This window comes from Myodes glareolus, chromosome 18, assembly GCF_982192425.1.
Source record: "Myodes glareolus chromosome 18, mMyoGla1.1, whole genome shotgun sequence".
Lineage (NCBI taxonomy): Eukaryota > Metazoa > Chordata > Mammalia > Rodentia > Cricetidae > Myodes > Myodes glareolus.
This window is the reverse complement of record NC_142043.1, coordinates 12,423,667-12,443,134: the sequence shown is the minus strand read 5'-3', so window position 1 is coordinate 12,443,134 and position 19,468 is coordinate 12,423,667. Positions and strand designations below refer to the sequence as shown.

At 50.4% G+C, this 19,468-nt stretch overlaps 1 protein-coding gene across 4 annotated transcripts; it reads left to right on the top strand.

Moving 5' to 3' along the window:
* The first annotated feature begins 163 nt into the window (after positions 1–163).
* On the top strand, positions 164–19,420 carry Drc5 (dynein regulatory complex subunit 5). Of its 4 annotated transcripts, XM_048445236.3 has the most exons (7): positions 169–293; positions 2,394–2,540; positions 3,131–3,215; positions 10,345–10,724; positions 12,405–12,973; positions 17,706–18,155; positions 18,734–19,420. In XM_048445236.3, the coding sequence occupies exons 4-7, from the start codon at positions 10,454–10,456 to the stop codon at positions 18,941–18,943; spliced, it is 1,500 nt and encodes a 499-aa protein (XP_048301193.2). In that variant the 5' UTR covers positions 169–293; positions 2,394–2,540; positions 3,131–3,215; positions 10,345–10,453; the 3' UTR covers positions 18,944–19,420. The 4 variants fall into 4 exon arrangements, with proteins under 4 accessions (XP_048301192.2, XP_048301193.2, XP_085535470.2 ...); XM_048445235.3 differs by lacking the exon at positions 2,394–2,540 and having other exon boundaries at positions 164–293; XM_085679344.2 differs by lacking the exons at positions 2,394–2,540; positions 3,131–3,215.
* Positions 19,421–19,468: the final 48 nt, after the last annotated feature.

Here is a 19,468-nt window from a genome sequence, read left to right as displayed (position 1 = left end):
GTCCTTCCCCCTCCCCCACTCCTAACCCATCTTTCTCTCCCCGCCAGAAGCGTCTGCATCCCGAAACACACAGTCAGAAATCACAAGCAGAGTCCAAGGCCATAGGGTCGTGATCTGAGCACGCGAGGAGGGAGGAGTACGAAGTGGGGAGGAAGGGTGCGGAGGAGGAGCCAGTCAACGCCCAGAGCCCCAGAGCGGAGGGCTCACGGCCCCGCCCCCTGGCGACTTCAGCGTCCCTAACGACCAACAGCGCCAACAGCGAGTGAGAGCAATCTCCTGGGTCCCCTGAGCAGGTGAGGCGATCTCTGGGCAAGGGGATGCTCAACTCTTGTCTCCCTATTCAGATCCCACTCATACTGGTCTAGCTCGAAAGCCCCGCCAGCTCCTGCAACCCACGCGGGTCTGTGGCTCTGCAGCCATCATCTTAGCCTCATGTTTTCTGTAGTGAGTGGGAGAACTTGTTCTGCAGCTACTTGAAGCCCGCAGCTCATCCCAGTCTTGTAAAGGTGGGACGCTGCCGGCTCTGCATCCCACACAGCGACTATCTGTAAACTGGTCCAGAGGCCTAAAGTTGAAGTATAGAAGGTGGGAAAAGAAGGGTCTCCAGGTCTCAGCTGAGGTCAATGCTGCAGGCGCAGTGACTTCCGCACCTCCCTCAAGTCCCCCATGGGCCTAGTCTCTCAGGGTTACCGAGGGGAGGAGGAGGGACTTGCTGACCTTTGAAGCTGTGCTTTCCTGCTGGAGTGGCTGAGGAAGCACGGTTGGAGTCCTTGGGAGCTACTGCTAGTGTCCCTTTCAGTACAGCAGATAAAGGAGCCAGAGCTGGAGGAGGAGGGCCCAGGGATTATGAACAAGATATCTCTCTGAGCCAGAGACCAAACTGGGGCTCTCAGAGAAACTTAAAATAGATAGGTAGGTAGGTAGGTAGGTAGGTAGGTAGGTAGGTAGGTAGGTAGATAGATAGATAGATAGATAGATAGATAGATAGATAGATAGATAGATAGATAGATAGATAGATGAAATCTTTCTTTAGTCCCAGAAACTGGGAATTCACAACAGGAATTTGAACAAGAAAAAGAGAGGTTAAGGAAGATATAAACAAAAGCCCAGGGCCCTGAAAACAGGAACCTGAGGCCCGAGGAGGGTTTTCTTTGGGGGGACCCTGGGGTAAGTGGTGGGGAGCTGACTGAGAAGGCAAGAGAGGTTAGTGGAGACCCCAAGGCTCCCAGCAGACCATCACAGCTACACTTTGAGAGGAACACGGGCATGGCAGGAATCTTCAGCTTCCTGGGTAGGTGACAGGAACCTCTCTGGCATGGCCGGATTTTCCTGGGGACTTGAGGAAGGATGAAAATGGAATATGCTGCGATCCCTGCACAAGCCAGGTCTGTGAGCAACATGAAGGACCAGCATGAGAAAAGCAGAAGAGCAAAACCGAGGTAGCCCAAAGGTGTCAGTGACAATCTGGAAGTTTCTAGTGCCAGTAATGAATTGGGGTAAGGGTGCCGGGCTTTGGAGGTGACAGCTGGCCTCCGCAGCGGTGGCCGGAGAGCTCGCGGGTGGGAGAAAGTGGCAGAAGACTGACGAGAGAGGGAAGCTGGGCCACTGCAGGGGCGGCGCACGCCTTTAATCCCACACTCGGGAGGCAGAGGCAGGCGGATCTCTGTGAATCTGAGGCCAGCCTGGTCTACAGAGCAAGTTCCAGGACAGTCAGGGCTACACCGAGAAACTCAATCTCGAAAAACTAAAAAAAAAAAAGGGGAAAGTGAGCTGCACCTCAGAGAAGTAAAAGGGCCCCCTGGACAGACACACACAAGAAGTGTGGCTCTCACTTGCTGGCTAGGTGACAAGAAGTTCCTTCAGCCTTCTAAGCCTCCGTTTCCTCCTGTGTAAAGTGGGGACAATGGTGTTATAATGGCAAGCCTCCCTATGACTCAGAGAGCTTAGTGAGTTTCGCATAGTGCACTGTTAGCTTCTTCTAATGTCTATGCCTTGAGTACTGGCTCTAGACCAAGCCTGCATGAAAGGCCACACCTTTTAGTTCCTTAGCTGTCTACATGAGTGACAGGTGATGGAGGTAATTACTGTCCCATTTGACAGATGATGCCGCTGAAACTTGGTGTAGTTAAGTCCTTGCCCAAGGTCTTGCAGGAGTGAGAGGCGGAGTTAGGATATGGCAGTCCACGGCCTGACACTCAGCCGGCCACTGTAGCTCCCCTGGTGGGCATCTGCCTGCAGTGCAGTAAACCACGGCTGTACAGAACCAAGGCTTTAAGCCCAGACCGCTTGCCCACCACATACAAGCCATCCAAATTGAGGACAACCCTAGCCAAAGTGGGACACCATTTTTTTTTAATTACCTATACCAAGGCCTAGAAATCTCCAACCCTTAGAGTTATGACCTTGTGTGGACGTCACCTTCTGTGATTTCACATCCCTCCCCTGGTCCTGAGGACATGGAGATGAAGCTGGAGAAAGGATTGCTTTCCCTGCCAGTAGTGGTCCCGGTTGGCTGTGCTTGGTGCTGGAGACACAGCAAGGTAAAGTCCTTGGGGCCATGAGACAAGCCCCAAGATAAAAGTCAACTGTTCAAGTCCCCACCCTCTCTCTTCCCCACTCCAAGTAGGGACATCACATAACAGACACACAGGACACACACATTTCTGGTGGCCCCAACTTCTCTGGAAGGCCAAAGAGATTCCTGCTGTGGAGAAGGGAATGGGACCTTGAACACACTTGTAGTACTAACGCCAATGCTCTCCTCATCCCATGGCTCCCAAGGGAGACAAGGCTCTAGAACAGAACCTCTCAACCTAAAAGGGTCAAATGACCCCTTCCCAGGGGTCACCTAAGCCCATCTGCATATCAGATATTTACATTATAATTCATAACAGTAGAAAAATTAGTTATGAAGTAACAACAAAAATAATTGTATGGTTGGGGCTTGGTCACCACAACAGGAGGAACTGTATTCCAGGGTTGCGGCATTAGGAAGGTTGAGAGCCACTCATTGCTCTAGAGGGAGGTGGTCTCTCTGTCTCTTCTGGAACTGTCTCCCTCCTATGCGCCTTTGGGAGTGTCTGGTTGCCCCATGGATCCCTAGCTAATGGGTTTCTGTCCATCTCTGCAGAGCCCCAGGGAAGAAGATGTCACTCAATACCACCTCAGGGCAGCCTGGCGACAGCCAGCCAGACTAACCCCAACTAGAGAATGATGTAAGTGGCTAGCCTGTCTCTCCCTTTCCTCTGGTTCTCCCCACCTTTCTCCTCAAAGTGGGGTAGTCTCCTTCCTCCCTTTTTCCTTTTTCTTTTTTGCTTTCAACAGGACTTCATGTAAAGCCAGATCGACTTTAAAATTCCTATCTAGCTGAAGACGACCTTGAGCTTCTGATTTAGGGGTTCTCCATTTCATCCCCAAACAGTGAGCAATGCTCAGGACCCTGTGGTCCCAGTGGAGAAAGACAGGGACCTGCAAGGAGGCTGCTTGTCGAGACCTGAGTGCACCCTGATTTTCATGGCTGCCGGTCCCCACCAGGCTTCATCCTCTGCTGCGGCAGATAAGCCCTGTGTAAGTCAGGCAGAGTGACTCCCAACAGTGGGGCTCCTGCTCCTTCAAGGACACACAGCTGTCCTTCCTTCAGTCAGCCTCCACTTGGACAAATCCTAAGAAAGTCTCTGATTGGCTGACTTTAGGAAGCCATGCCCATCAGTCGCTGTAGCCAATAGGATTCTCCCCAGAATCTATTATTAGAAGCAAACAGGGCAGACCCAAAGCAGCTACCTGCCTAAGGCAGACCTGGCACTGGGTTTGGGAATGCAGATCCAAGATGCAGAACTCTGCTGTAGATTGGGACACAGGGTTAGGGGACACAGGTCCTGGGGTGCTGAGGCTCCAGCAGAGGGGTTGTTGGGGTGGAGTGGGAGTGAAGAAGTGGGGATTTAACTAGTCAGGGATGGAAGCCTGTCTCTTTCCTAGGAGAAGAGGGTAAGAAAGGCATCCCAAGTTTAAGGAGAGAGTCCAGCAAAGGCCCGACTAGTCCTGGATGAGAGCAGACTTCATTTCAGAGGCCACCAGTCATGGCAGAAGGCCCTTGTCCTCTGAGGGGCTGAGGGAGCTGACTTGTGTCCTCGGGCAATGGTGGGCCACTGAGGAGGCCGGCCACCATAGCTGTGCAGGGCTGACTGTGAGTGGACCAGCCTGGATGCCAGGGCCAAGTGCCGAGCGGCCGGAGCTGTGTGTGACAGGCACAGTGAGGAGAGAGATAACTACGGGGACAGGCCGGCACCTGTGTGGCCTGCAGGAGAGGCTAGGCTGTCTCCCTGCTTTCAGCTCCATCTTCTGTGTAGGTTGAGTCTGAGGGATTCGGATGGAAGCCTCAGGACCTGAGTGTGAAACTCAAAAGAGATGGGAGAGTGGTGGGCAGAACCACGGACAGTGCCTGACGCACATCCTGCAGGGTCAGAGGTGGAGAGCACTGGCTGCTCCTCCAGAGGACTCACAAATGCTGTGGCTCCAGTTCCAGGAGATCCAATGTCCTCTTCTGGCCTTCTTGGGCACCAGGCATGCATGCAGTACACAGACATACATTCAGGCAAACACTTATACACATAAAATTCAAAATAATTTAAAAAAAAAGATGGCGCTAGAGGCAGAGGAAGAGGTGGGAGTGTCACAGCCAAGGGATAGTTTCCTCATCGTTCTACCAAGGGTCCTTTGATGTATTACCAGTAGATTGCTTTTCTTTCTCTTAAAGCTTAGTTTTTAATTATTTATTTATTTTTATTTTATGTGCGTTGGTGCTGTGCCTGCATGTGTGTCTCTGTAAGGGTGTCAGAACCCCTGGAACTGAAAATACAGGCAGTTGCAAGCTGCCATGCGGGTGCTGGGAATTGAACCCCAGTCCTCTGGAAAGCAGCCAGTGTTCTTGACCGCTGAGCCATCTCTCCAGCCCCCTTGCTTTATTTTTAATTGTGCATCTTTGTGTGGGTATGTACAGTTGAGTGCAGGTACCCTCTGAGGCTAAATGTGCTTGTGTTTTATCCCCCTGGAGCTGGAGTTGGTTGCAAGCTGCCTACGTGGATTCTGGGAACTGAACTCAAGCCCTCTGCAAGAGCAGCATACACCAACTCCTGTTTTTGAAATAGTTTTTCAAAATAGATTTTTTGCTGTTGCTGTTGATTTGTTTGTGACGTGTAGCCCAAGGATGACCTTGAATTTCTGATCTTCCTGGCTCTACCTCCTAACTGCTGGGGTTACAGATGTGTACCACGAAGCCAGTTTAAACAGGATCAAACCCAGGGCTTCCAAAATGCTAGGCAGACACTCTACCAACTGTGCTACGCCCCCAGTCCTCAAAATAGATGTTTGAAAACACATGGAACTAGAATTTCTACAGATGAACTCTCTGTTTGGTTATTTGATTTTATCTATTTTTGGCATATTAGGGTTTGAGTCCATGGCTTCACACATGTTAGGCAAATGTTCTATCACTAAGCTGAGTCTTACTAAATTGCCCAGATTGACCTTTGAATTTTTAATCTTTTTCCCACGGCCTCCTTGCAGCAGGGGTTACAGGCCTGCACCACCGGACCCAGCTGTGCCTGGTAATCATTTTCTGTTAAAAATCTCTTCATAGCCAAGTCTGGTAAGGCGGGTTTGTGATTCCAACTGCTGGGGAGGTGTCCACAGAGAGATAGGAAGTTCAAGGTAACAGAGTGAGTTTAAGAATAAAAAATAAAGCCAGGCGGTGGTGGCACATACCTTTGATCACAGCACCTGGGAGGCAGAGGCAGGCGGATCTCTGCAAGTCTGAGGCCAGCCTGGTCTACACAATAAGTTCTAGGATAGCCAGGGTTGCACAGAGAAACCCTGTCTCAAAAGAAAAAAGAAGGAGAAGAAGGAGAAGGAGGAGAAGGAGGAGGAGGAGGAGAAGAAGAAGAAAAAAGAAGAAGAAGAAGAAGAAGAAGAAGAAGAAGAAGAAGAAGAAGAAGAAGAAGAAGAAGAAGAAGAAGAAGGTGGTTGTTGAGGGCATGGCGCAGTGGTAGAATGTTTGGCTGCTATATTTGCAAGACCCTATATTTCATCTCCATATTACAAATAATATAATTTAAAACAATCAAAGGGAGATTAAATGAAAATGGTCAACTCTGACCTTATAATGTAATTGTTTTCAACATTTGCCTTAAAAATGGCATCAGGCAAAAAAAATTTTTAAAAATTAAAGAAAAGTAAAAAAAAAAAAAAGGCATGGTTGATGCCTTTAATCTAAGAACCCAGGAGGCAAAGGTAGGCAGAGCTGTGTGTGTGAGTTCAAGGCCAGCCTGGTCTACACAGTGAGTTCCAGGACACCCAGAGCCACAAAGTGAGACCCTGTCTCAAAACAATTAAAAATAAATAAATAAATAACCAGAAGACATCAGACCCAGGGCATGGGTACTTTTGTAAACATGGAAGGCTGGCAGGGGCTCTTGTTATGTCAGCTGAACCTGCAGCAGCCATGGCGGTAGGGGGCTCTACCCCTTCTCCTGAGAGATTTGTTAGGGCCATGCGCTGCTCTGTGACCTCTGCCAGAGGCAGACTACAAGTACAAAACAGCAGCAAAAGCAACTAGAGCTAGAACTAAGGAAGAACTGCCTGAAACCCAGAGTAAAAGACAGCAGCACTGAGGGGCTCAAAACTGGCCCCAGCTGGGATGCGGCCTCCTAGGAAGAAGGAGCAGGACCATGCCCAGGCTAGTGGGACTAGTGGCAGGTGGATGATGCCTGAAACCCCAACTCTAAAGCTACACCTGCCAGGAACTTGGGTTTTCCTGCCACGCTTGCTCCTGGGTTCCTGTGTGGCCCACGGGTATCCTAGGGAATCATGCGACGTTCTAGGCCTGAAGAAGTCAGGAGTCCAGATGCAGGCCTGGCAGGAGGGGCCTAACGTGTTGCCTCTGAGCCCCTTCCAGCCTCCAACTCCCAGGTCACCACTGACCCTTTGCCCTTCACCTCTTTTGTAGAGATAGGGACAAGTCTCAGAAACCTGACATCCATTTGAGGTCGCATCTCCGCGCTCTAGACAGAAATCTGCACAGAGGTCGACATAGGAAGACATTATTATCCCATTTTACAGATAAGGGAAGAAATTGAAGTCCGAATAGGTTACGCAGTTTGGCTAAGGTCACATAGCAAGTCAGAAACTGTGTAAATAGTACCCACTTTCAGCCCTGTCCTTTGTTTTTCTTTTGAGAGAGTCACAAATAGTCTCAAACTCACAGAGATCCACCTGCCTCTGCCTTCCAAGTGCTGGGATTAAAGGCTTTAGTTGAAGATGGACAGGGTTTGTGAATTTGCATTTGATTTGCATACAGGGCAACACAGTACAGCAGTGTCTTTCCTGCAGTGCTTCTCTCCCCAGGCTTTTCCTCCTTGAGCTGCCTGGCAGGCTAGGGAGTTCCATCTGGTCCCTCCCTCTGCCAAGGACGCCTTTGCTGGAGCAGGGTGCTCCCTCTCACTAGCCACACTCCCTGCAGCACAAAGGAAAGCTCCCCACAATAGGCAGAGAGCCAAACTCCCCTGTACTGCCTCCAGGTCGCCGGCAGGGTGCCTGCAGCAGGAAGGTCCCCCCAGACCCAGACAGCGTCCTTGGTCTTCTGTCTTCAGGCCCAAATTTAGCTGCCTTCTCGCCTCCCACGCCTGCCTGCCACCGTCTGGTATGAGGGGAGACTGAAGAAGGAGCCAGCTGCGAGTGAGGGGTGTGAGGAGAGGCATTGACACTCTGGTCAGGCTTGTGTCTTCTCATTCCCTTCTGAATGGAGGCCACAGGTTCTGATTTGATGTGAACAGACAGGGACCTGTTCTTCCCATTCAAAACCTTTATGCAAAGGTTTGAAGAGATGGCCAGCTGTTCAGAGGGCTTGTTGACTAGTCTTCCAGAGGACCCACATCGGGGCCAGTGCACCCACATCTGGTGGCTCACACCCAAACTCAAGCCCCAGGGGATCTGACACCAGCTCTGGCTCCATGGGCATCCATATGCACTCACACCCTTGTGTGCAGACACATATGTACACTTGATAAATTAAAATATAAAAACAAACTACACAGATTACACATTTAAATGATAATATTTTGGGTACACTGGGTTAATTATAAAATTAATTTCACCTGTTTGGGGTTTTTTGTTGTTTTGTTTGGTTTGGTTTTTTGTAGGTTTTTTGGTTTGGGATTTGTTTTGTTTGTTTAAAGCTGGGGGTGGTAGGCAAGCTCGGCTGTGGAGCCACACCCCCAGCTCTACTTAAGCCTTTATTTCTTCCATATTTAAAAAGTTTTAGTCACTGGTAGTGGCACATGCCTTTAATCCAGCACTCAGGAGGCAGAGGCAGAAGGATCTCTGTGAGTTCAAGGCCAGCCTGGTCTACAAGAGCTAGTTCCAGGACAGCCAGGGCTACACAGAGAAACCCTGTCTCAGAAAATGAAACAACATAAAAATTATTATATATGTATGTTACCTGCATGCTGTCCATGCACCACATTTGCCAAGTGCCCTTGGAAGACAGGAAAAGGGGTTCTTCTTAGTTCTGGATTTACAGAAGGTCGTGAGCCATGATGTGGGTGCTGGGAATCAAACTGCTGAACCATCTCTCCAGCCCCTCTGTTTACTCTTTAAATGTGAATGCTAGGAAGTTTCAAGACAGGTACTGGGGTATGACTGAGTTGGTAGACTGTTTGCCTGATCTGAGCATGAAGTCCTGGGTTCCATCGCAGTGCTAGTTTCACTGGAGGTGATGACATATGACCACACTGATGATGTAACCCTTGATGTGATGACGTATGGCCACACCAATGACACAACCCTGGATGTGATGACGTATGGCCACATTAATGATGTAACAACCTTGGGCATGATGACGTATGACAACACTGATGATGTAACCCTGGGTGTGATGACGTATGACCACACTGATGATGTGACCCTTGATGTGATGACGTATGACACACTGATGATGTAACCCTGGATGTGATGACGTATGGCCACATTAATGATGTAACCTTGGGCATGATGACGTATGACAACACTGATGATGTAACCCTGGGTGTGATGATGTATGACCACACTGATGATGTAACCCTGGGTGTGATGACGTATGACCACACTGATGATGTAATCCTGGGTGTGATGACGTATGACCACAATGATGATGTAACCCCAGTGTTTGGGAGGTACAGACAGAAGAATCAGCAGTCCAAGGCCATCTTCTACTACATAGAAACTTGGAGGCCAGCATTGGAAACCTGAAACCTTGCCTCAAAATAAATAAATATAAAGTAGTATATGAGGCCTGCACCCAACACTGTTGGCCAGTGTTCTCAGTCACGTCACCAGGAACAGGGAACTAGACAGCTGCTCACTACAGCTCTCTCCTCGGGCATTCTGTATCCTCCGTCCTGCTCACCCTTAGAGGGGCAGTACAGGAACAATCCGCAACATGATTGGACCGGAGAGGTGGCTCACTGGTTAAGAGCACTTACTGCAGAGGGACTGAATTCAGTTCTCAGCCTCAGGGCCATGTCAGTTGCTCACAACTCCTGCAACTTCAGTGCCAGGGGAATCCAATGCTGGCCTCTGTGCACACAGGTGCGTGCGTGTGCGCACGCACGCGCACGCACACACACACACACACACACACATTAGAAAATAAAAATACGTTCCTTCTTGTTCAGTGTTCAATGACCTCTCTGTGCTTTGTTACCCATCACGGGGAAAAATGATGAAAAGAATGAATTCTTGTCTCCAAAACTTTTTTATTTATTTTAATTTTATGTGCATTGGTATTTTTTGCACATGTATGTTTATGTGAGGGTGTCAGATCCCCTGGAACTGGAGTCACAGATGTTTGTGAACCGCCACATGGGTGCTGAGAATTGAACCAGGGTCCTCTGGAAGAGCAGCCAGTGCTCTTAACTGCACTTAACTGCTCAGAGCCATCTCTCCATCTCCCCCGCTCCCACTTTTTGTGATAAATGAGTCAATATCCAAAATGAATACCAGAGTACAGGAATGACTTAATGCTTAACAAGTATTGTCTAAACTTCGGAGCTATTCCTTGCATCCTTGCATACACTGTGGCCCTTTGAATATGTTATTTTTATCAACTCCTCTAATAATCCTATAGATAGCTATGGCCCTCACTTCACAGAGGGTCATCATCTGAAATCCAGAGCATTTGCTCACTTGCCCAAAGCCACACTGCCAGTCTGAGATTCTCACGTGTCGACTCAGCTCCAGAAACTGACATGTAAGCACCACTCTGTGCCACTTAAATCCCCCTAAGTAACACTGTCCCGCTCCCTTTTGCTCAAGCCACGACCCCCATCTCGTATCCTGCCTGCGTCAAGGATTTTCCAGTTGAAGAAATTTCCTGTAACAAGTTGCCAAAGGGCTTTCAGCCCTTGCCTCGTTCGCAGCCGATATGCAGGACAGCCCGGCAGCAGCATCCGGCTCCAAGTCTCAGAATCAGTCCACATTCAACGTCCAGCGCCAGACCTCCACTGCAGGTGGTGCCGGCTCAGGGGCGCCACCCTTGAAGACTACACCAAACCCTACCCCAGTACACCTGAAGCCCAAGACCACAAATGCACGGCGCATGCGCCGGATCATCTCCGAGGACGCAGAGTGGTCTCTGGCCATTGTACCACTCCTTACAGAACTCTGCATTCAACATATTGTCAAGAACTTCCAGAGTGAGTTCATCTGCCCTGGGCTGGAGGAGGGGGGACCATCTTACCCAGGCCTGGATGTAACATGAGGGCCGGCTTGTTGGGGTTTCTGTCCCGCCTGGTACCCCACAGCCGGCAAGTCCCAGAGAAAATCAATCACACAGAGATCTCTATAAGTTATAAAGCTGATTGGCCCAATAGGTCAGGCTACTTAATAGCTCTTATGACTTATCTTAACCCATTATTCTGATCTATTTTAGCCATATGGCTTGGTACCTTTTTCAGCTGTCAGCTCACATGTTTCTTCTTCGGTGATCTGGGCAGGAATGGAGGAATGGACTTCCTCCTTCCTAGCCTTTTCCTGTTCTCACTGCCCCGCCTATACTTCCTGTCTGGTTGACCCGCCTATACTTCCTGCCTGGCCAATCAGCGTTTTATTAAAATACATGATTGACAGAATACAGACAATTCTCCCGTACCACCTGGAAGCACTCTCAAATTCACTGCCATCCAGTACCAGTGGTGTCTTCTGCTGTCCCCACCCCAGACACACACACACACACACACACACACACCTCACATACACACTGTGCCCTTCATACTTTTGATCTTCTCTAGTCATGTCTGCTCTTTCTTGAAAGTTCAGTCTTAGCTACATCCTCTTTTCCTCCTCCAGGAAGCTTCTGGTTCTCATCTCCCATCTGCTAGAGTCTTCCAAGATGCAGATGGGTTCCTAGTGTACTTTTTCCAGAGAAAAGTAACAGCCCTCTCCTACTCTATGGGACAAGCTTCCTGAGGACTGGCCACCTCATGTAACATGTTCCTCTGCTGTTTATTGGGCATGTGCCCCAGCAAGCTAAATATGAACTTCAAAAGGGAGACAAGGCCAGGACCAAGTCTCTCTCTCTCTCTCTCTCTCTCTCTCTCTCTTTCTCTCTCTCTCTCTCTCTGAAAAGGTTTCTCTGTGTAATAGATCTGGCTGTACTGGAACTTGAATTGTAGACCAGACTGGCTTTGAACTCACAGAGATCCACCTGCCTCTGCCTCCTGAGTGTTGAGATTAAAGGCACGCACCACCACTCCCTGGCCATTTTTTAAAATATATTGGTGTGTGTGAGAGAGAGAAAGGGAGGTGGGGGTGGGAGGGCACTCAACACAGAACACAGTGCATGTGTGAGATCAGAAGACAGCCTTGCACAGTCAGCTCTCTCCCTCCACCTCTGCGTGAGTTCTGGACTTCAGGCCACCGGTTCTCTCAGTAAGCATGGTTTACTCACTGACCCCTCTTCCTGGCCCCATGCTTCCCTCATTTCCCCCAGAATCATCTGGCACATAGTAGGTGTTAGAGTACATGTAGTTATTCTGAAATGAATGATTGAAGTCGGACTGGGAGTCAGTCCCGGAAGTCGGCTGTCTCTCCCAAAAGACTAGAAAATACACTGGGATCTGATCCTGAGATTCTGTCCATTCTTCTCCAGGTGAGTTAGCTTGAGACCAGAAACTGCCCAGTGCAATAACCGGCAGGCAAGAGAACCCTAAAGAGTGTCTGTTTAAGAGACTGTTTCTCCTCTCAGAGCAAAGTTCCCAAGAGCACAAAGGGCCTTCCATTTCCTCAGTGTCCCTGGGCAAAACAGCCCAGGGCACCATGCTGTGATATTCCCAGCCCTGTGGCTGAACCCTGTTTTTCTTCCTCCACCCCCAAAGACAACCCTATCCTGAAGCAGCTGCCCCCAGAGCACCAGCAGAAGGTCTTGAGCCACCTGCCCCATGACCTGCCACTGACGGTGACTGCCAACTTGATCGATGACGAGAACTATTGGCACCGCTGCTGCATCAAGCGCTGGTCCGTGTGCCACGTGGCCAAGCACGGCGGGAGCTGGAAGCGTATGTTCTTTGAGAGACACCTGGAGAACCTGCTGAAGCTCTTCATTCCGGGCACCACGGACCCCAATGTGATCCTGGACCTGTTGCCCCTCTGCAGGAACTACGTGCGCCGCATCCAAGTGGATCAGTTCCTCCCACCTGTGAGGCTGCCCACCCCGCCCCAGGCTGACGAACAGTCCGACTCTGGCAGCGAGGGGGAGGGGAGTGAGCCTGAGAAGGACCACTACCAGTTGGAGAGTCTGGTGGCTGGCCTCAAGCACCTGGAGGAGCTGGACCTGGTGTACGGCGTCAAGGACTGCGGCATGAACTTCGAGTGGAACCTCTTCCTCTTCACCTTTCGAGACTGCCACTCCCTGGCAGCCACCATCAGAGCCTGCCACACCCTCAAGGTATCACCCCCCCAGCTCTCCTTCCTCCCTTCTCAGTACCCCTAGGACGGCTTCTCCCCACCACTTCCTCTCCTGCCATCTTCTCCCATTTCATTCTCATCTGTCAATAGAAGAGGAGATTGTTTAGATCTTTGGGTTTTGGGGAACAGTGTTTGGGGGTTTGGGTTTTTTTGTTGTTGTTGTTGTTGTTTGAGACAGGGTCTCATATAGCTTAGGCTGGCCTGGAACTCACTGGTAGCTGAAAATGACCTTGAATTTCTTATCCTCCTGCCTCCACTGTACATAACAGACACACACACATGCACGTTAGTAACACAAACACACCCAAGTGTGGGGATTACAGGCACACACCACGCTGGGTCTATGTGATGCTGAGGACTGGTCAAAATGAAAACCGCCTGGGACAAGGGTGCAGCTCAGAGCCAAGGAGTGTTCTTAGCACGTGTGAGGCCCCGGGCTTGGCCCCTGCTGCTGGAGAAAGTTAAAAAGCACTACTACAGCAGGATAGCTCGTTGTCACTCACTTGTCTTGTCGCTGTGGTTAAAGCGTCTCGCAGACGCAACTTAAAGAGGGAAGCCGCTGTTTGGCTACCATTCCAAAGACATGGTTCATCATGGCGGGGAAGCCATGGTGGCAGGGGTTTGGGGAACTGGTGAAGCGAGGGCATGGAGTAGCGGTACTCAACTTTCTCCTTTTAGTCAATCCAGGACCCCGCCCACAGTTAAAGTTTAACTAGATGAACTGGGCCATGATAGTGCACGCCTTTGATCCCAGCACTCAAGAGGCAGAGGCAGGGGGATCTGTAAGTTTGAGGACAGCCTGGTTTACAGAGTGAGTTCCAGGTCAGCCAAAGCTACACAGAGAAACTGTGTCTCAAAGGGCAAAAGGGGGAGGAGTCCAACTAGGTAATTTAGTTAGCTATTTAACTAGATAATCCCCCCCCAAAGACATGCCCAGAGGTTCATCTCTGGGTTAGTCTAGACCTTGTCAAGTTGGTAATATTAACCAACACACTGGTTATATTGAGAATATCAGACATCAGCTATGTCCCATGGAATGTTCAAGCTACACATCCAAACACTGTGGCTTTTATCTGAAATTCAGATTTAACTGGACGTCCCGTGTTTCTATTTGTGAAATCTGGCAGTCATAGCCTAGCTGCAATTTTACATTTATATCGCTGCTCATTAGTGCCTTTCATCCCGCCAGACTGCTCGCTCCACAGGGCACAAATGATGCAATTTCGCGTCTTTCTGCATCTTCAGCACCTGGGACAGGGCCTGATGCTGTCAGTCTGAGGGCTGACTGCAAAGCTGGGGAGCTGGGGACTTTGCACTTCTTTCAAGGTTTTCACAGAGCCCAGCAGCTTGATGTTGCTTCCCCGTCATGATGAACCATACCTTTGAAACTGGAGCCCAATAACCACGTCCTTCCTTCACCTACCTTTGTAAGAATGCTACCACAGTGACAAGACCTGTAGTGACGTGTAACGTGTAACGTGCTCAGTCTGGGGCTAGAGATCAAAGTCCATACTTAGCGGGCATGAGTCTCGGGATCCAATTCCCAGCACCAAAATATAAAAAATAAAAAAATTTGGGATACGGGCGGGGCTCAGTTGCTAGAGTGCTTGCCTTGCACGCATGAAGCCCTGGGTTGGATCACTGGCTCTGAATGAACCAAGTGTGTTATAACATGCCTGTAATACCAGCATTCCACAGTTGGACAGGAAGGTTGAAAGATCAAGGCTATTTCTGGCTACATGGTGAAGTGGAGACCATCCTGAACTACAGGAAATCCTGTCCCCCAGAAAATAAAGAGGCGACTCAGTGGTTACGAGCACATACTGCTCTAGCGGAAGACACGGTTTCAGTTCCCAGCACCTACATGAGCTCACAACTACCTGTAACTCCAGCTCTGGGGGCTCTGACTCTCTTCTTGCCTCCCACACACCCACACAAAGACACGCACGGGTAACACGCTTAAAAATATTGTTTTTAATAGAACAGAAACATAAAGGAGAGGGAGAGAGAAAGGGAGAAGCATAGTTGGCTTAAATCTTAGCGGCGGAAAGGACTCACAGACCACACAGTGCAAGTACGAATATTTCCCCTGCACTAATGGTGGGAAAGCAGGGAGAAGGGAGCAAGCAAGGCACTCTTGCAAGAACTTGGTTCCCAAGAGAGCCTTCCTGGTCTCTTCTAGGGGCAGTGTCCCTAGTGACCTAGCTGCATTCCATCAGGCTGTATCTCTCAGCCTCACAAAGGGGACCAAGCTTTAGCACAGGGATCTTTGTGGGGGTGGGCAAGGGGGCTGTTTGCCTCATCCAAAGTAAAGTGCCATCCAAGGGTACTGGACTGTGCTTATGAAAGAGAATGGGCTGGGCAGAGCCACAGTAGACACAGCTGGTCAGCTAGGAGACCATTGCAAGTGCAGATAAAGTTGAGGGTTGGGGCTGGAAATACAGCGCAGTTGGCAGGGCGCTTGTCTAGCATGCACCTCATAAGCCAGGTGTGGCGGCCTACACCTGTGATCCCAGCAGAAGCAGGAGGATCAGAAGCTAAAGGGCTGTCCTTGGCTAGATAGCAAGTCCAAGGTCAGCCTGAGCTATGTAAGACTGTTCTCGTGTCCTTTGTGTTGCTATGATTAAAAAAACACTCTGAGCCAAACAACTTAGGGGAGAAAAGGGATTTGGCTTCCACTCCCAGGTCACAGTCCCCAATGAAGGAAGTCAAGGCAGGGACGTGAAGGAAGGTCTGCTTGCTGTTCCGCATGGCACTGCCTCTAACCAAGGAACTCCCTCACAGCCAAAGAAGTCCAGCACGAAGTGACAGGTGACCGCTGCTTGCAAGCTGACCCGGAGACCAGCTTTTACTGAGCTAGCTTTCTTTTTTATTATTATGAGTTAGATGTACGAGAGGGTACACTCACGTGAGTTCAGATCCACTGAGACCAATAGAGGGCATCAGGATCCCTGGAGCTGGAGTTATCAGCCATGTAATGTAGGTACTAGAAACTGAACTCTGGTCTTCTCCAAGAGCAGTACGGCTCTGACCCACTAGGGCTAGCTCTCCAGCCTCTCAGCTAGCTTTCTCATACAGCTTAGGACTGCCTGCTTAGGAATGGTGCTGCCCACGGTGGGCTGGGCCCTCCTACATCATTAACCACCAAGACAGAGCCACACAGGCATTCTCCCAGCCCATCTGATCTAGGTAGGTCCTCCAGCGAGTACCTCTTCTCAGATGACTCTAAGTGGTGTCCCCATCCCCTCCCCTCTCCAAATGAGGTGAGTTAGAGCCACCGTCATATCTGAAAAGAGGAATGAAGCAAAGAATCTGGAGAGATACACAGTCAGGTCGCCCGCCACTATGGGGTAAGGAAGATAGAAACATGAAGGAAGACGCAGAGGTGTCGAGGCCCCTTCTCACGAGACCAGCTGCTGTAGGAATCACAGGCGGACAGGGAATAGAACAGGAGGACCCTTCTGAGGGGGGAAGCATGAGTTTCAGCTTGCGGTGGCCCAAAGCAGAGATCATCTTGATAGCTGCATAGGGGATGTGAGGCTGGGAGAAGGAGTCGAAACTGAGCTGTCTGAAGTGTGACATTGCACTTGGATGGAGTCTTAGAAGGAAGAGCCAAAGGGAAGAGCAAAGAGAAGCCTGGCATGTGATATTGGAGAAAAGAGGGAGGAGTGGAGAGGACATGACATGGTGTCTGTCACAGATCCCAGAGGGAGGAGTGGAGAGGACATGACATGGTGTCTGTCACAGATTCCAGAGGGAGGAGTGGAGAGGACATGACATGGTGTCTGTCACAGATCCCAGAGGGAGGAGTGGAGAGGACGTGACATGGTGTCACAGATCCCAGAGGGAGGAGTGGAGAGGACATGACATGGTGTCACAGATCACAGACAGAGGCACGTTTCAAACAGCAGGAGTGAACCATAGGGTAGGATGGAGGTCCCTGGGAGGGTGGTACTTCAATAGGTGCCAGAAGCAGAAGCTGGGCAGCTGTGGATACGGAGGGAGTGGGAAGTGAGGAAGAAGAAGGTGGCTGTGATCGTTTTGTGAAGAGCTTGATTGTGAAGTGGGGAACAGAGCTGGAATAGTTGAGGATCTGGGTCTGGAGAAGAAATTGTATGTACTTCATGCTGAATCTGTCAGCAAGAAAAATCATCAGTTATATATAGGAGAGAGGCTCGCGGCTCGGGGACGGCTCAGCTGGGACTGAAACCTGACGTGGGGCGGTCGGCATGCGGTGGATTGCTGTGGCGGGTCCTGTTTAGTGGCCAGGAGAAGAGAAGAGAGGCCATCAGCGGAAAGAAAGCTTGTGGGGATGCTAGCGTGTGAGGAGGCAGGAAAGGTTGAACTCGTCACAGATTATAAGAGAATTTGTTGTCCAGAGAAACACGGTTGGATTGGCACACCACACTGCAAGGCTCTGTGATGCCAACCAGTGCCATAGGTGAGCTTTTCCGCTGTCAGTAGCCTGGTCAAAAGAATGCAGAAAGCATAGACTGGGCTGGCCACGGTGACACCCTTCCCCACTGCCACCTGCCACCAATTCTGTATCGTTGGGTAGATCTTCCTCCCATTTAAAAGCCAGGCAGGTGGCCAACACCAAATGTTGAGCCTCCAGTCACCTTGCATCCTCCTTCCTACCAGCACAGGGCAGTTAGGTAGTCCAGGCTATCCCAGACTGTCAGATGCCACTAGACACTCCTACCTGCCCACAGGTCTTCAGGCTGACCCGAAGTAAGGTGGATGATGACAAGGCACGTATCCTAATCCGGAGCCTGCTGGACCACCCAGCCCTTGAGGAGCTGGACCTGTCCCACAACCTCATTGGAGACCGTGGCGCACGAGCAGCGGCCAAGTTGCTGAGCCACAGTCGCCTGCGAGTGCTCAACCTCGCCAATAACCAAGTGCGGGCGCCTGGTGCCCAGTCGCTGGCTCATGCCCTGGCACACAACACCAACCTTGTCTCCCTCAACCTCCACCTCAACTGCATCGAGGACGAGGGCGGCCAAGCAATTGCCCACGCCCTGGAGACCAACAAGTGCCTCACCACGCTGCACCTCGGAGGCAATGAGCTGTCTGAGCCCACAGCCACACTCCTGTCCCAGGTGCTCCCCGTCAACACCACACTCATCAACCTCAACCTCTCCTGCAACCACATTGGGCTGGTGAGTCACCGCTTCTGGCACAGGCGGGCATGGGGTGGGATCCAGTTAAAGTAGACCATTGCAGGAAAGCTTTAGACTGTGCGGTGGACTGCATAGAGACTGTGTTCTTGTCTGTCGTCTGCACTCCAGCATCCATTTTCTCCTTTTCATGTGTTTTCACGTGTCTGCAATATACATGCATGCATACCTGTTTTTGCCTGTGCTCGTGTGTGCATGCATGTGAACACTCAAAGTTGAGGTCAAAGATCATCCTCATTTGCTCTTCCACCATATTCACTAAGGCAGGGTCTCTCAAGCAAACCAGAGCTCTCTGAAATGACTGGTCTTGCTTGCTGGCTTGCTCTGACGGTCCTGTCTCTCCCTGGAATTACACGTGGGCTGCTATGCCCACTCAGCATTTCTATGGGTTCTGGAGACCCTAATTCCAGTCCTCATGCTTGCCCCACTGAGCCAACCTCCCAAATCCATGTCCCAAACAGATGGGCTACATGTGTATCCCATCTGTATGAAAGTGTGTGTGTGTCCATGTGATCCTGGGACATAATAAAAAATGATCCCTCTGCTTCTCCCCTCCCCAGGATGGCGGGAAGCAGCTCCTGGAAGGCATGTCAGACAACAAGACCATCCTGGAGTTTGACTTGCGTCTGTCAGATGTATCCCAGGAGAGCGAGTACCTCATTGGCCAGGCTCTGCATGCCAACCGAGAGGCAGCCCGCCAGCGGACCCTGAGTCCTGGCTACTTCATGACACCCATCACTAACAACAGTCATGAGAATCCCGTGGGCTAAGATGGGGGGACAGGGCTTGAACAGTGATCTGATGGGTCCCTGTAACAGCCATCCCTTCATCTCACACCCTTGCTATGGCTGTCCCTGGGTCTGAGGGAGAAGAGGGGATCGCGAATCTCCTTAGAATAAGTTTGTACGCATGAAGATGCTGAGGTAGGGAAGGGAGCCTAAGGATAAAGAGAGGGTAAGCTAACTCCTGCACCCGGAAGTGGCCATTACTAACTAGACCTGCATAAATGATCAGCTTCCAGGAACAGGGAAGGCAAAGGATTCTAAAGAGAGTCTCCCTGCCCAAACTCTTCATGAACAACATCTACCTCAACTCAGCCCACCCTTTCCCTTTCTGCTAAGCAGACCCTAGAGCTCTGATCTCAGTCTACACATACACACACACACACACACAAAGTGGGGGGTGGGGGACAAAGCTAAGCCTGTCTCTCTCTGCTCTCCTACCCTGCCTGAAGATGCCACCTGCCTGTCACCATCCTGGTGTGCCCCACTTCTACACATGGCATCATCACTAAT